The sequence below is a fragment of the Balaenoptera physalus genome, assembly GCF_965194825.1.
Source record: "Balaenoptera physalus genome assembly, chromosome: 4".
NCBI lineage: Eukaryota > Metazoa > Chordata > Mammalia > Artiodactyla > Balaenopteridae > Balaenoptera > Balaenoptera physalus.
Window position 1 is genome coordinate 68,772,540 of NC_138891.1, and position 18,012 is coordinate 68,790,551.

Sequence of the window (18,012 nt, forward strand, 5' to 3'; positions counted from 1 at the left end):
AGAATTTTTTCATATGGAGGTGGGGGGCCTAAAGCACCAAAACATGGAACATGATACAGTTCAGGATTTTGAGTTTGAAGGTGCATTCCAACAGTTGGATTCACAGCTGCTTCTGTCCCTGGAAAGAGAAAGGTGGAGACATAATCTTTCTAGTCAGCATAAAACGGAAGCACATGAACTGCCTAATAAAATCTGGCATTTCTTGGATCACTGGAGCAACAGAAAATTGTTTTTTCCCTTGAGAAAAAATTTACAACCATATCACTCTCTGCCATGATAGTTTTAGTCATTACAGCAAGAAAATTTGCTCTCATGAACCGATTAGACCATCATTGACTAAGTCATCAAGTAGCATCTACAACTTAACAGCTGAATCTAGAAGAAATATCCCTTTTGGAAGATCAGAAGACAAGATTCCTGTAAACATTAATGGCATTTTAGCTAATGCTTCCATCATGAGATATGCGAATATCACTAGAAACGTTAAAGTATTACCTCTGAACTTCATTATTTTATATGTATGCTCTGTAAACTGCAACTAACACAATTAATTAATTTCAACATCTCTATGATGAATAGTAAAAATATCAAGTTGTGAAAAGTTTGTAATTAAAATATACACATGCAAAAATGAAAGGTACTCTCAAATTTTAAATTTTGAAATCAAAGCTCTTGACTTTAGATTATGCACACTACAAGCCATTAAATATCAAAAAACAAACATTTTCTTCCTTAAACTGATCACCTTGAGAGATCATGCACTTATTCCAATAGTTCTTTGGGAAGTCTTCTACTAGTATTGGCTTGAAAGACTGTTTTTGAGTTACACAGGAAGTCAACAGTAATATTTTATAGCCATTTCTCTCTTTATATTTTTTCTTTTATTCACAGGGGTATTTACCTTTCTGGGAATGATTTGGCTTCTTCTTCCCAAAACAATAATAACAACCATAAATTCACCTTTAAAAAAGAGACTACACCCTTAAACTAAATCTGGCCCTTTGACTGTTTTTATATATTAAATTGAAGTAGCACAAACATGTTCATTCATTTGCATATTGTCTCTGGCTGCTTTTTCTACTATAATTGCAGAATTGAGTCGTCCACACAGAGACCATACGTTTGCAAAGTCAAACATATTTTGGCCTTTAATATAAAAAATGTGCTGACCTCTTTCTTAAAGGATTAAGATTCAATACCACTGAGAAGATTCCAAAGAACATGCCACAATTATCAAAATGATTCCAAGAGTAGTTACATATTAGGCAATAGCTGCTTCACTGGAATCCATATGTAGATTACTCAAAATTATTACTATGGAGTGCATTCTATTTATTTAGAACCATGAATTTCCATAGTATAATAATTCAAATATTATTATACTATGTGAAGGGTGGGGTCATATTTAGAATATAAATCTCACCTCCTGGTTCAACACTTTTCTTAAGGGGTTATTTATTTAATTGAATAATCTACTACTAGGTTATTACACAATTTTTTACACCTCCGTTTGCTGTTGTGCCATAAAAATCTAGTGATGGTATCTACATCTATAAAAACAAGGCTAAATGAATGTAAAGTGCTTAAAACAAAGCCTGACACATATTAAAATTGATTGTCACTATTATTAGTAGTGATAATAGTATTAGCATTACTACTATATAGCAAGAACTGTACTATGCTAGGAGTATGATTCATTTTCTTTTATTTACAATAGTATTTCCCAAACTATCCTATCTTAATGGTTAAATAATGATTTAATCATTATCCTTACTAATGTTACAACACAGAGATTACGAATGAAAACTTTCTTGGAGCTAGAGCCTTGAATAGTTAGGAAGTTTAGGATGATGTAGGCTAAGTCCGAGGGTCTTGATAAAACAGAGTTAACACTGGCAAAGTGGACTTGACTCAGTACTTCCCTCCGTATGGATACCAGTAGTAAGTACTATCCATTTTCCAGATGAACTGCTCCTGGCATATCCAATACAAAGTCAGAGGTCATTTGGCTATCATTGTACCTGGAGTCGTTGACCAGATTGACTCGACACAATTATTAGCTCACATTTATTTCCACCACTACCATTATTAATATCATGCTCCAAGCAACAAGGTATTGACACTTGCTCTATGTGATAGAAAAGTTTTACTGTTATTTCCTTACTACAAATTTGCCCATTGCTCTTAAACTTGTGAAAAGCACAGGGCGTTCATTTGATAAACAGAACTAAGCTCAGAGAGCTTTTGTAAAATTGAACATATAACACTTTTCAATTTTTTTTCACAGCATGTTTACATACAATATCATGTGATTGTGAGGGGGACAGGTATTATTTTTATCTTTGGACAAATTAAGAACCTGAGAGAGCTCAGTTAAAAATGCCTACAAAAATCCTATGGTTCTGACAGAGCTGTTGGTAAAGATATTAGAGTTTGTTTTTTAATTTTGTAAAATACACTCACTGCCAAGTTTTTACAACCAGGTTTCAGATTCCCCAAGTCATTAAGAATCACTCCAATGGACTTAGCTTATTTTAACATGCCTGTTTTCCTCTTTCTGCTCTGTTTCCTTCTCTGTGTCATTCTGTTCTCTTACAGGGGGTTGGCTAAGATTGCCTGAATTTGAGTCACTATTCTACCATCTACTCTGTTGCTTAATCTCTAAGTGCCTTTGTTCCCTCATCTTTAATGTTCAGAATGTTAGTGAACCCCTCACGGAGTTGTAGGGAAGAATAAACGAGATGAGAGATGTCAAGGGTTAGCCCAGAGCATGACACATGAGTGCTCAATAAACGTGAGCCATTACTATTATCATGCCCGTGCATGACAGTGTATAAAGGAAATACTCTCATTCCTTTCCTACAATGAGTCCCAGAATATTTACATGAAGAACACAAAGTACATGAAAATGACATTTCAAAAAGGATCCTAAAATCAGACAGGATCCTGGGAGAGGGGAAGGTAGATGAGAGCAGAGTGTGTAAGGACTAGCTTTTTGCCTGACTCTGTCCAGTCCTCCTTCCCCTCCGCAAATTGGAGCACTCACATTTAATCATTGCTGGAAGACTAGTGTTTCTATTTGCCCTGAAATAAGAAAAAGGTAAGATTATTTCTGAAATTGCAGAAGAAATGGGGTCAGGGAGATTGGATAGTTGAAAGGCAGCATTATCAAGGAGATCAGGCCAAGGAGGAGCTAAGCCAGGATGAGTCCCAGGAGGGGTGTCTCTGTGGCTCTCACCTTGCTGTCTTCTCAGGAAAGGCATGGGACCTGCCTGCTGCCTCGTCAGGGACCCAGCTCTGATCCACGTGAGGTAGGAAGAAAAGGATTCCATGTAGATTTTATAGTAACTTATTATTTTTTGTTAAAGCTTATCTTTTGTTAAGACAGATAATGATTGGGACCCCTCTCCTAAGCTCTTAAATTCTCTCTTCTCTAATGAACATTAGATTTTTTTTCTGCTTCAAGCCTTTTGTTCTTCTGTCACCTCCTAAACCCCAAACTTCTTTCTCTTCATTATCTTTAAATGTCATATTCTTCGTAAATAAGGGCTTTCATTCAGCTTCACAACCTTATTTCCAATGAAAACTTATTTTCATCCATATTTTTGGTGAATTTGGAAAAAAAATTGTTTTTAATAAATTTTAAAACTCCTCTGTCACTACTTATTTTTAAATACAAATTAAAAAAATAAAGCAATTAATCTAATAAACCCAAAACATTTTTTTTTAATCACTTGTATTTTCTACCTCTTCACCCTGCCTGTACAGACTTATAAAGTGGAGAGCATTGATCACAAATAATAGATATTTGGGATATGGATTTTTGTGTGAGAATTTTAATAATTTTCTCCTTTTCTTTTCCATCTTTACTAAAAATTTGCATACATCCTTTTAAAAAATCACTTTCTATGGTCCAATATGTGTTCTCATTCTCCATGTATACATTTGGGGAAAGAAAAAAAAAAATCTCCTATGTTTTCTGTTGAATTATCAGAAAGGAGGTTGTCCAAAGCATCATTAAAGTAGGAAATATAATGAGATAAGAAAGCTTTGAAACACTAAATTATTTTTTCCCCTTAGATAGGTGCTAAAAAAAATGAATTATACCAGAACTGTTAGGCTCTGATGGTTGAGAGAAGAGAGCAAGAAGGTCTCAGAGACTACTTCATGGATGATCCCATTCAGAAAGATGGAGAGCACAGAATGGATCCCTTCTGGGCTTAGAGCAGAGATGGTAAGGGAAAACTGGATTCAGAAGATGAGCCGGGGGTAGGGGCAGGAAAATAACAGAAGAAGGAACTGTTTAGGAGACCCTGGACCTGGGTCCAAGAAGAGGAGGTGGGCCTGAAGAAGAAAAAATAGCATAATTTTAGGGCTTGTATAAAATAAATAGGTTTAATTTCTGCCTTTAAAATATCTCCAACTTCAAACTGTAAGTTCCTTCTCCTTTAGCTCTTCATTCTTCCCCTCCTCCTGCACTTTCTTGACCTTATTTTGGTCTTCCTCCTTCTCCTTTTTCTCCACCAATACCTCCCCTTCCTCCTTAACCTCCACAGGAGTATCAGAGAGATTAATTCTCCTTTTATTGGTGCATAAAGAGCTTCATCATAACGTGTTATGACATGAAAACATAGATCCTATAAAAGGGGAAGGAAAACTGAGAGATCTGATCACCGAGCCAGCAGAGAACTGTGAAAAGGCATGATTCTTGATCCAGGAGATGTTCTTGAGGTCTGGGTGTTTGGCTGAGAGTCCTAGGGACCTTTCCCAGAGAGAAATCTCATCAGACACTGTGATGGGCTGGGCTGGCAAGGCTTTCCTTAAACACATTTTACAAGGATTCCCAAGCCAAGTGTTTCCCTTTCTCTCTTTAATATTTCTAATCAAGATAATTGCCTACCTGAGCCATGAAATATTGTCAGGAATTCCAAGTGAAAGAAATTTCGTATTTTATATATTTCAACATCAGTGAAGTTCACTCCATTCCAGCCTCTGACAATCAGTCAAAATTCTCCTCTTTGCTCTTCTCAGTTGAGGGCAGCTTTCATGGGATCCTGGGGGTCAGACTTCTGACCCACAGGTCAGAAGAGCAGAGCTATTTCAACTAATATATTCAGCAAATAATGGGAATAACATGAAATAACTTTTGAAGCAATAAAACGAAGGTCTCGGAGGAATCTGAGGTTTATATATCAAATCTAGTCTCACCTTTAAGATGTTTTAAATGACTTATTTCTTATATTCTGTATTCAGGAGGGAAGGTCCTATCTGCCCCTTTGTGCTCAAGGAGTGGCAGGGAGTCCAGAAACCCTATATTCTAATATGTCACCAGTATTTTTCAAACGAGTTCTCATTTTCCTTTCCTGCTTCTGAACAGAGGCTACAGGGAAGACTCAGAAGTACAAACCCATAAGCTGCGGTGTAGACGGATGAATCCAGCAGTAGTGGACTCAGCTCTAAGCTGGGAGCACAAACTTTTTCAGGGCTGTGAAGGTAGAAGCTGTGGTTCGACCCTTACTTTCCTCTGTAGCCATAAAAAGATCCCGTAGTATTTCCCTCACTTCTCTTTTGGAGAGCACCTCCTTTTATGGAAATAGTAGGTAGGGAGGATCGTTTGTTTGGAGAAGTAAACGTGTAATGAGAATCCAGTGTGGAAAGGAAATCCAGTGTGGGTCTGGGTTTCAGACTACCTTAAAATATTGGTTCTCTAGAGTTTACTTCCAGAAATTACTAGCTAAGAAGAGGTGACTAGAGATCACAGAGAATACCACTTCCTAAATTACTCTTTTGTGTTTTGTTTTGGAGGGCAGAAACAGGAATGGCAAGAAGCACAGCTCTGAGAGCCATATCCACATCAAAGATGATGTGAATGGCTCTTTACTGCCTGTACAGCCACCCTGGGCTTCCATAGGACAGGATGGGAGGTGGACGGTGGGTGGGAGAACCCAACACTGATCCCAGCATAGGTGAGGATAAAAATAAACGGGAAGAGGCCACTGAGGTTGTATTCTCTGAGATGAATATCAACAGAAGTGAACTTGGTAATGCAATTTAAGCTGAGAAATAGTTAAATGTTCCTTGCGCAAAAGAAGAGCCAGAGCTATACCCGAGGGATTAGGGAGGAAAGGATAGAATGAGGAAGGGAATGAGGGAGGAAGTGAGGATTCTGGAGAGCAATACCTACCATCGCGGAATCACCCAGTGGAAATGTCTGGAGGTTCAGGATATAGAGCCGTACTTAGTGTCCAGGGGTAAGGTGGCTAAGCCATGTGTGCCCTGCCTAAATTTTCATTGTTCTCTACCCTCAATTCTGGACAATCTGTAGTTGGACTGCAGCAAAGATTTATGGGGTATATTTATACAGTAGAGTGAGAAAAGTAGATAACATCCTCTATCGGAAGTAAAAGCCACTTTTCTGAGTTGGTATTTAGGAATTAGAGATAATATCCGAGAAGCCCCTGACCTAGTGCCTAGTACTTGGTAGGTGTGAATTAAATTGTGAGATATATATATATATATATATATATATTCTAAACAATTTCTTCCTACATATTTTCTTCTGTCCATAATGACTTCAGGGTAATGTAGAGAATGTGACTCTAATGTAACTCACTGCACTCAGTGCTATTACATGCAGATTATTGAAGTACTATCTCAGTCTTGACTCCTTTTCTCACACTCATATGTGTTCAGGGAAATTCAGACAAATTCAAAAGCATGTATGTAAACCACCATCCAGGAAATATAAAAACATTAGATAAATGGGGATTTAACTGTGGCACATAAACTGCCTGAAAAGTTATAACAGTCTAACTGGGTAGCTTATTTACTGAAAATTAAAAACAAATGTTTTTATGCTTCAAGGCCGTCTAGTGAAAGAGTCTCCCTCAGAATGAGAGAGGGCTGAAAAGACCACTGTGGATTTTCCTCTTTAGGAACTCAGGTCAAGTTGGAAGAAACATAATTGCATTTATTTATTAAATACCTCTTGTTAGATAAAGAAAAATAGACCAGTGTGACCATGTTGATCCCTTTGACTAACGTACTTTGTTAGAAGGTCAGTGACCCTATTTCCCTGTACGCTCAGTGGAAAGTGTTTTTGATTTTAGGAGAAAAAGCTATTTTCATTGGAGACTTTAATTATTCTTCCCCAAATAACCATTTCTCAAATTGACAATGTGTTTCCCTGTTAAATAATAACTTTTAAAAAACCCAATAGTGAATATAATCACTAAATCTTAGTACTGAATTTTGATATTAAAACATTTTAGTTTATTTTTACCCCACTTCCTATTTAGCTGTTAGTTTTCCCAGGACATCTCCTGCTCTGTTGAAAATCTTATGCTGATCCAAGTTTCTGAAGGGCAGCTGTTAATCTCTACCAAGCACTCTTGAGGCAACTGTAGTATACAATGCAGTGCCTTAACTGGAAAGACTCATAACAGATGGTCTCTGGTTGAGGACACTGCTTAACATGAAGAAATAAACTATCAATTGTCACTTGCCAGAAATCAGAAAATTATCATTTCTCTATTTACAGCTGAGGCTGGCAATTACAAATAACTCAAGACCATACTTTCCTCCATTTCATACCTCTTAATACAGACTGGAAAATAATAGGAAAGGCATGGTTTGGGGGGTGGGGTTTGGGAGCAGACAGGATCAGGATGCCGCCAGTATGTCTGGGGAGAAAGGACATGAGTATTGACACTCGCCTGTCCTATTCCAGTATTTCAGGCTCTGCAGTGGCAGCAGACAATCTGGAAATTGTTGTTCAATATTACTGAGGGTAAACGAGACATGGAGAGCTTTGTAAATGAGACTATGAACACGGGGTAGGATAGATGGATATCAAAAGCCCAGAGATGCTCTTCTGTACCTTAAACCTTACCATTCACTTGGAGTGGCCAGCCCTGTGTATCTTTTCCCTTCTGCTTGTTGACTGAATGACATGTTTAGGTTCTATCCCCATACTCAACTCTGAGTCACTTCCCCAGGACACTTTTTTTTTTTTTTTTTCTTTTGGGGTCTTTTTCTTCTGAAGTTTTCTCATTTAGACTCTCTCCCCAGTGCATGCCTTTGAGTCTTCAATAAACCATGTCTTGTTCTATGTGTACAAATCTGCTTTTCATAGATTAGCTTTTCAACCCACACAAAACTATAAGGTTTCCAAAGAGGAAGTCTAGAAGTGTGTAGACAGCTTACCATAAACAGGGTCCAAGTCTCCAACAGCAAAAACAGCCATGGTGCGTCTTCGGGGACCATTTTGGAGTTTCCTCAGCCACCACTGGAGGCAGAAGAGCACTGCTCCACAGAGAAGAGCCACCAGGAAAATCAGCAGCAAGAACCTTATGGCAGAAGAAGAAGGGGAGGAGTGAGCTGGAGCATGCTGGGAAGTTAAGAGCTCCTGCTACTTCCCGGAAAGGGGCAAAAACTCAGCAAGACTGGATGCAAGCCATCTGGGAGGCCAAATTCCTTAAGCAATCCCCCACCACCACTCATACATTTTCACTGACTCTGGAATGTTCTCTGAGCTTAGAGGGGGTCAGTCTTGCCAGGTAATTGTAACTGTTTTTTCTTTAGATATTGGAGAGTTGTTCAAAGGAGCAGCATCTTGATTCCTTAACTCATTCATCCATTATTCCTTCCATTCAGCCGTCCATTCATTCATTCAACTAGTACGTAAGTGACCAAATAGATTTTAGATATTGGAGCTGGGGATTCACAGGTTGACAAGACAGGGTCTCTGTCTTTGAGGAGCTAACCATCTAATTGAGGGAACTGGTAATGTTTAGTTTTGAAAATACAGAAGCCAAGATTTAGGAAGTTATAACAATCCTTTTTTGTCATATTCTGAATGGCTTTTAAGGTCAGAACTCAAATCAGTGGAGGAGTCATTTTGGGAGATTTCAAGATAAAGAACAATGATTTTACCTTTAAAAATATCCAACTTGGGAATAAACTATTATTCTTAAAAATAGTAAGTTCCCTGTCATAGGAAGTGTTTAAGTAAACACTGGCCAACAACCTGAAAGTGATGTTTCTGTTGATCTACATGATCCCTAAAGTTTTCTTATGCTCTATGATGTCATATTCTATCTCAATTATTTACGAAAAGGAGTGTCATATACCACCAAAGGTTTTTTTTTATATATAAATTTATTTATTTATTAAATTAATTAATTTATTTATTTATTTTTGGCTGTGTTGGGTCTTCGTTTCTGTGCGAGGACTTTCTCTAGTTGCGGCAAGCGGGGGCCACTCTGCATCGCGGTGTGCGGGCCTCTCACTGTCGCAGCCTCTCTTGTTGCGGAGCACAGGCTCCAGACGCGCAGGCTCAGTAGTTGTGGCTCACGGGCCTAGTTGCTCCGCGGCATGTGGGATCTTCCCAGACCAGGGCTCGAACCCGTGTCCCTGCATTGGCAGGCAGATTCTCAACCACTGCGCCACCAGGGAAGCTCCATATACCACCAAAGGTTTTATAACACAAATTGAGGATGTCCTTACCAGATATACCAGCCACTTGTGTTCTGGTCTTTATAGTTTGTGCACCTGGTAATAAAAGAAGAGCAGTTAGTGCTGGACCTCTAGATGGACAAGGATTATTCTTCTGGACCATAGTATTTGTTCTGACCACACTTGTTTCCTCAACAATCACCTACTCACTGCACTCCCCATAATTAAACACATGTTTACTGAATGTCCACTTCATTTAAGGCACTGAGACTACAGGTAAATGTGAAACTGTCAGATATGTAAGCAGATAACTGCACTGTAATAGACTTGATTCTAGAGTTACGAATACTGTTGTGCATTGAGAAGGTAGTGACTAACTTTTCAGGGCTAACGTGTCATAGGTGTTAGGCATTAGGCAGATAACCGTCGCAGTATTCTGTTTATTCAGAGACCTAGAGTTTTTCAAAATGCAAATTCTCCAGGGAAATTTCATAATCTCTATTATCCTTTAATATCTTGGTAAGGAAGATTTTACTAAACCAGGCCTGTAACATGGTTGGAGAAAAAAAATTAGAATAAAAGGAAAATGGGTGTGTGTGGTCACACATACCATTTACCAAGGAGTTAGAAGTTGATCTTCCATTAGGATGGTTAAACCATTTTTGTATCTAGGCACAACTCAGTCATTCCTGGGTTTAGGTTAAAAAGATGTCACAAAAACAAAGTTCACAGTGTAATTTTCAGGAGGTTTAACTCCCCAGGGATAGATACGCAAGTGCTATTCATTCCAGAGACCCTCACTATATCAGACACGGGCACTAAATGTATGTTTGCTGATGGAACTTTTTCACACCTTGCTGTATGGGCCGCTATTAAAGTATTCTAGCATTAAATAGTGGAAAACCATTCATCACAGCCTGATAAACTTCTGAGATGGAGCTGTACTTAATCATGTCTTCTTCAGCCATTGCTAAAATAATACTTAGTACTTTTCAGCTTGAAAGCATTTTTAAATGTCAGCTAATTTATTGCTCCCAGCATCTCTAAGGAGGCAGTGTGTCATGTTTTTTATTATACTAGTCAGAAATGACTTTTTAACATATGTGAAGTATCAACTTAAAAATTTTACCACAAACTTTTAAGACAAACGTCAGTCACCCAGACGACAAGACTTTTTTGTGTGTGTGCACCTAGAGGGTTTAACCAAGTACATAGGTACAAATGGCAGGGGGAAAAATGGCAGCTGAAGTATAAATTTCAAAAACATACTAAAACAAGTGATCATCAATAAAGGATTATAAAGATAATTAATGGAACATCCTTATAAAGGAATATTACCCATTCATCAAAGAGAATATAGATTTATATTTATAATTAAATAAAATAATACAGAGAGCTCAATTCTACTTTGTATATTTCCTTTTATGTAAATACAATGATTTCACTACATAGGTGTTATACAGTTAGTATGTATATATATATACCAAATTACTAACAATGCTTGCTTCTCTTGAAGATGGTATTGTGAGGCACTTTATATTTTCAGTATTTCTATATTGTTTGAATTTTTATAATGTACATGCATCACTTTTGTAGTCATAAAATTTTTACATAGTATATTATAAATACAAAAAATCTTTAAAATGTAGTATGCCACTTTAAAGATGTTTGTAAGGAAATTCTCCTGGTGTCCTGGCTCAATAAAACAGCTCAAGGTTCTTGGTTTTGAATCTTGAAATCTAAGCTTATGACCAGAAAAAAGTATGGATTGCTTTATCTTCCTCCATATATAAATCTCTGCTTCTCTTCTTTACATTAAAAAATAAACCATATACTTACTAAAATGTCAATTCTCAATATTAACTACCTTATATCATTTCTTTTTGACACTCAATAAGTGTCAATTATTGAGTGGCTCTTATTGAGCCACTCAATATTTTTTTCAAGTGCTAACAATTATCCAAACTTATTTACTTTACTTCCTTTTTCTGACCCTGTGCACACACTGGTGAAGTTACTGATATGCAATAAAATGGCCAGGAAGCAGTTAGCTGGAGAAATGCGAAGTGGTCATACAATTTCAAAACTGCAGGCTCCTTTGGTATCATTTATTTCACCTTTAGGATTTTGCACACTATGCAACAGACACTCACAGTGGGAAAGGAAATGGGGAGGTCACTACCTGACCAAAGAACTTAAACTAGAATAGAGGTCTTCTGACTCCACGTGCCTCCTTCTTCACCATTGTTTCCATGTCTTTCACAAGTTCAATTTTTAAACAGAAATTTTCTGAGTTCTTAAAAGAAATTAAAAGTGTCTGAACAGTATCAATATTTTAAATATTCAAATTTTAGGTGCAAGATCTTCAGTGTAGAAAAAGTTATTTACTCAGAGATTTACTTATGCTTGATCAAATTAGGATGAGGATGCCAAAAAGATTAAAAAAATCCAGAAGTGAAAGCTGAATATAACATTTAAGGAAGACATTTCCAATCATCAGAGCTCTCTAGAAGTAGGTGTCAAAGGAGATAATTTCTGTCCCTTCCAGAACAACCAGTGCCCTACTTTGATGTATGGAGATAATTCCTGCTCTATAGGGATGGTTAAACTAGTTGATCTTAATTTTTTTTCTCAGTGCTGAGAATCTGTGGACCTAAGATTAATTGAAAATTCATTACTTTGATAAATAGAAGAAGAGTGCGAAGTTGTTTCATTGGCTTCTCTATTAGAATTATCCATAATTTCCTGTGCTGGGCATTCTTCTAAACCAGTTGTATAACTTCATGTGAATTAACTCACTTTCAAACTTAAAATGCTATAAAGTAGGGTCACACTATTATAATCCTCACTTTACAGTTGAGACAATTCAGTCATAAAGAGGTTAAGTAACTTGTTCATGATAACATGGCTGGAAGTGGCAGAGACAGGCTTTAAACCCAAATGGTCTGGCTGTGGAGTTCATGTCTCTTACCACCATGCAGCATCGTAACTGGGGAGAGTAAAATTCATCTCTAGCCTCATATTACTATGTGGACTACTGCCTGAATGGATTCAATATCCTGTGTTCCAAAATGCTTTAAGAAAATATTAAAAATACAAAAAAAAATTAGAAATGAGAGCACAGAGAGTATCAGACAAAGAGAATAAGCCAAGAGTGAGATCAGTTTGTAAACTGAATATAGTAAATCCCATATATAAAATTAGTACTGAACTCCAGATCTGACTTAAGCTTTCTAGCAGTTAATAGGATGAAAGAGAGAATTGGTTATATAGTATCCTCTAAAATTAACAAAAACAGGCAGCATTATTCACCAAATGCACAACTATTCCAGCTATAGAAACGAGAGACAAATTCAAACTATTGGGCTTCATAAAGAGGCTGTCTTTAACGACAGGAACAATGTTTCTCACAGTACTCTTAGAATAAATGCAATAATAAATTTCATGGGTCCTTTTTGTAAAAATTACTCTTAACAGAAGCCAGAATGCAATTCAGCTACAATAATTTGGGGGAGGGATGGGTGCCAAACCATATCATCCAGAGACTAGTGGCCTGACCTAATTAATCTGGGGTGGGTAAATTGTACAGTACCCAGAAGGATGGATGGATTGTGTATCCCCAGGTATTTCACCAGGTGTGTAATTTTATCTAAATATTGGACATGCAGTGTGGATTTGTAGTGAAAATCCCAGGCTCAGGAATCAGTCATAGGCCCAGATGCAAGCTCTGCCTTTTACTTGTTTACTCTTGAGCAAAATACTTAACTTCCCCAAGCCAGGTAATATGGTAGACTATCATCAGCAATGTATTAATGCAATTAATTTACAGAATCCCATATGTGTATGATTTTATTTATGTTTTGTAAAATACCCTGTTTATGTACATACATGTACATCAGTGTACGTGGTTATTTCTGGGGAAGGGAAAAGATTAAAGGTGTAATTTTTCAGAGGGACTCTGACATATTTGATTTCATACACTAAATTACTTATAATATCTAAATTATACACAAAAAGTCTAGCAATGCATTGTTTATACTAGAAATGCTGTTATAAAAATAAATTGATCGGCAGCCGCATAGCACAGGGAGATCAGCTCCGTGCTTTGTGACCACCTAGAGGGGTGGGATAGGGAGGGAGGGAGGGAGACGCAAGAGGGAGAAGATATGGGGATACATGTATATGTATAGCTGATTCACTTTGTTGTACAGCAGAAACTAACACACCATTGTAAGGCAATTATACTCCAATAAAGATGTTAAAATAAATAAATAAATAAATAAATTGATCGGGTTAGAGCAGAAAAAATTAGTCTTGTGCTGGAAAAAAAATGTAAATAGAACTAATAATAGATCCCACAAACACCTTCCTGTGGTGGCAAAATATTTGAAATATTGTGTCTGCCTTCAATACATTTACTTACCTTATCCGAGTTCTCCACAAAATCAGACACTTTCTTGCCTTCTCTGTCTTAATTTTCTGTTAATTTGCATTATATTTGAGGTGGTTTCTTGTTTTTATTCAAAAGCAATGATATTAAATAATGACTGATATAACAGACATTTACATGCAAAATGATGTAGTCAAAAAGTTTGTACCTAAGTACTAATTTAAGTCCTGCGATTAATTTGTTACTATCTCTCTTTGGGCCTCAATTTCTTCACCCGAAAAAAAGGCCAGTAGCCTCAGTGACTCTAAAGTTAGCTTATAAAGTTCCTCAATACCACATTCTCCTGTCATGTTGATTGGGGAATTAGAGTCAACATTTCTGATCCTTTCCAACTATGAATTTCTTTATTCTATTGTTCTGGGTCAAAGGCAGAAGATGAAAGGGCAAGATGAGACAGCCATGAGGTCCAAAGTTAGGTAAGCACACCAATAGTCAAAAGTCCATTATGTCACCAACACCAGAAGACAGAGAAAAAAGCAAGTCCAAAATCAATGCAAAGAAACAGCAATGGAGAGCCATGCAGTAGCTGAAAGAGTGGCACACGTTTAATAAGCAGATGATCAATAATGAGATGATCCATCAGAAATAGGTGAAGGATTCCAGGGCCAAGGAAAGCATCTCACCCAGCATGGCCTCATAATCTGGAGACAATGCCCGGAGACCCCGGCCTTGAGGGTAACAGTCAATGATAATTAAAAACAGCTAGCTGGCAATGAGGGCTGCTCCCAGGAGAAGATAGGGCTTGGCAGAAGTGCTTTCTGACACTTGCACAAAGTCTCAGTACATTACAGTTATCGTTAATCATCAGCAGCTTTATTAATGGCACCTTCTCCCCATCTCCCGAATAGAATTCTGAGAATTAAGCCTACAGTACGAAAAGTGAGAAAATAGTGTCAATTATTCACATAACATATCAAAAGCACTTTGAAAGGTACACATAATACAGGTTAGATCTTTGGTAGTTTGCTTATATTTGAAACCCAATTATCCAGAAAACTGTCTCCCATCATCCCTGTGAGTTACACATGTGGATGGAGTCATAGAGGAAGTCATGATTCTTTCATGAACTTAAAGGATGCTTAAAACTTCAAGGGTGGAGAATGCAGTGAGCAAAAATACCTAGAAATCAACTAGGCCCCTTATTTGTTTAACAAAGCTGATCATAATGAAAGTGCATCTTTTCTGCTTTTAGAAAAATTGAGCCATTTGCATTTAAAAGGAATTTACTTTTTATTTTTCTTACATGATTATAATGATCATTTGAAACTCATTTGGGGCTTCTCAAATGACTTGAGACATTTTTATTCTTTGAATTTTGAAAATGCTGAATAAAACCATGGGGCCTCTTGTTATTTACTTACATTTTGTTTTCTTTACATGGTGAGTCCGATAGCACCAACTGAAACACATGGTTAGAACAATGAAATCCAAACATCTCATGTCTAATCCTTTAATACAAACAGTGCCTAGAGACAATGCGGGTTTATATTATTTCATTTGTTTTTCTTTTTTAATTAAAAGCTCCGCAGCAGAGTCTATTGGTGCACAGAATTGTAATTGAAAAAAATCTCTGGGTAGATTCTCCAGCTCAGCAGTGACAGGAGATATATACTGGGAGCCAGATTCCTATCCTACACACCGCCATAGGTGGGTGTGGAAACACTTTGTTTTTTCTATAGGCAGATTTTGCTTTATCTAAAGAGCTTTTGTGCACCTTGCAGTTTTTCTTTGTTTTCACATTTTAGCTAGAGGAAGGAGCTTCATTACTTGTGAATATTATTTTCACGCAAAGGAATCAAGTTCCCTACATGAAAACTGAAGTCCATTCCCTTAGCGTTAGTGGATATTAAATACATGCACGAAGGAGGGAGTGATTTTAACCTGCTCTAAGGCTAAGGTCAACCTAAGATCCATTGACATTCCTGTTGAGATTTACATTTTTCTCTTTATCAAAGAAGAGGGGAAAACTAATAACCTTGATTGCTTTGTTTTAAAAGACCCGAACCATAAGTATTCTAACACAATTATCTTAGTCCTCTGTGTCGAGCCTTATAGGTTACAATAACTCACGTCACAGAGGAAAGAAAGTACTCCTATCTAGAGGACTTGCTTGTAGGTTTGTTTTCCTCTTGAACTGAGACCCTTTTCATGTACAATGAGAAAAATTGTTGAATATTATTTATATGTAGCCCTAAAAATTGTGTTGATAAGGTCAGTGAAGTATTTATTTTCCTGGACCCTACATACAAATATCAATACAAGTAAGAAGTTACAAAATTTAAAATCATAGACTTGGAAATTTTGTGTGAGATACGTTTTTTTCCCCTTAAGCCCAAACTCATCTTCTTCAGCACCTCATATTTATTCCACCAAGTTTGTCTGGGCAAAGAGATTTGTGGAGTTGCTGATGGAGTCATGAATTGGCCATCAGAGAGCGTGGTAATGAACAATTTATAAGCACAGAAAATGAGTTGCACTCTCTTTTGCTAGAATGCTGCAAATAGACTTGCATACTAACTGAGAGGAAAATGAACGTTCAAATTTTGTCCATAAAGAAAGTTTATTTATGAGTAGATGAAAACATTTAGGATCCAGCTTAACAGATAAACAAATAAAGCCAGCATTTCACTTTCAAGTCACTTCCTTGAAACCCTAGCAAGAAGTACACAGTGTTACATTATTACCACCTCACTTCCAATGTCAGACTTTGGAGTTATCAAGAAATGGGGAGTGAAGTCTTAATATATTTCATACCTAAATCTTTCAGATATGCTGCATTCAAGAAACACAGATACAGAAATGCAGAGATTAGTCAGAATGAGATACTAGAGCAGAGGAATCAAAATAGACTCTAAGATGGTTCTGTCTGCACTGTTCAGCACTGAAAAGCTGTTGAACCTCAAGTATGTCTTTGGGCAACAGTAAACATGTCTTAAATTAATCCTGCCACAGCATTTTATGTCAATAGCACTTCTGATTTTTAAAAATTTTACAGCATAACAAAGTTAAAAAAAATTTAATCACATCATATTTCAATAGCAATAGAACTAAATAAAGAAGACATAGGACTAAGGTCATAAACCATTTTGTTATCTGTATGTTTAACCAATATATATAATGTCATAAGATTCTGGTAACACATTCTTAAAAGAAATCTTCTAACTGTCGGAGTCATTGTTACCCAAACCACAAATCTATAACAAATCAGATCCTTAGAGTAGTAGCTTTGAAAATCTTTTCCCAGAAAGAGAGATGGTTACCTGGAATAGTGGCAAACACAAGATTCCTGTTTTTGAGACCACCGAAGTGACACTTAGAAGTCTGGATCTCGACATATCTTAAAGGACAAGAGGCTCAAAGATAGTGGTTTGCTGCCTGTGTTTATCTCCGTCTTTCTCAGAACTTGTTAGCTTCTCTATAAGTTCTGCTTCCTGCCAGGGCACTCATTAATGCTGGCTCCTTGTGACTGGTAAAGTGCTGCCAGGAGCAGGAATTTTAGGTGCAAGCTCACAGGTACTGAAAGTTCAAGGATTTCAGTTTAAGCTCAGAACACTGATAATGTTTCTCAAACCCTTAAAAGCCAGGGTAATACATGCTGACCTGCAAAACTAGCTGGCTGCTGAAATAGCTTACAACATTCAAGTGAATGTTTTATTCCAGGGTACTTCTGGGTTGTTTGTTTGTTTGTTTTGTAGAATTTTTTTTTTGGAAAATTTATTAGTTTTCTTCCCTTTGTTGGTCCTCTTTGCTCTTCTTTTCCAATACATCATTTTCAGTCCCAGGTGTAACCCAACCTTGGGCATAAAGCTTTCCCTGTCTCATAATAATTGCAGCTTACTTTTTTTTTTTTTTTTTTTTTTTTTTTTTTTTTGCAGCTTACTTTTAAACAGAGTATATTTCAGTATTTATATAAATGAAACAACTCCAACACAACTGCCAGCAAAAAAGTTACCAAAAATATCTAAGGAAGTTCTGAAAAAGAACAAAGAGGCACTAAACTACTATATATTAAGACATTATAAAAGTATAAAAATTTTAAAAAATCGGTACTGACACATGTAAACAAAAAGATAGATGGAACAGAATAGAGTTCAGAAATAAATTAA

General features: G+C 36.9%; 1 protein-coding gene across 1 annotated transcript in view; it reads right to left on the reverse strand.

Moving 5' to 3' along the window:
- The window catches only part of TMEM207 (transmembrane protein 207), a 30,454-nt gene extending 12,712 nt beyond the window's left edge, over nt 1–17,742 (reverse strand). The window contains 5 exon segments of the mRNA XM_082461597.1: nt 3–118; nt 8,206–8,348; nt 9,508–9,552; nt 15,268–15,305; nt 17,167–17,742. Of these exon segments, the coding sequence (XP_082317723.1) occupies nt 3–118; nt 8,206–8,348; nt 9,508–9,552; nt 15,268–15,305; nt 17,167–17,241 (417 nt within the window). The 5' untranslated portion in view covers nt 17,242–17,742.
- Nucleotides 17,743–18,012: the final 270 nt, after the last annotated feature.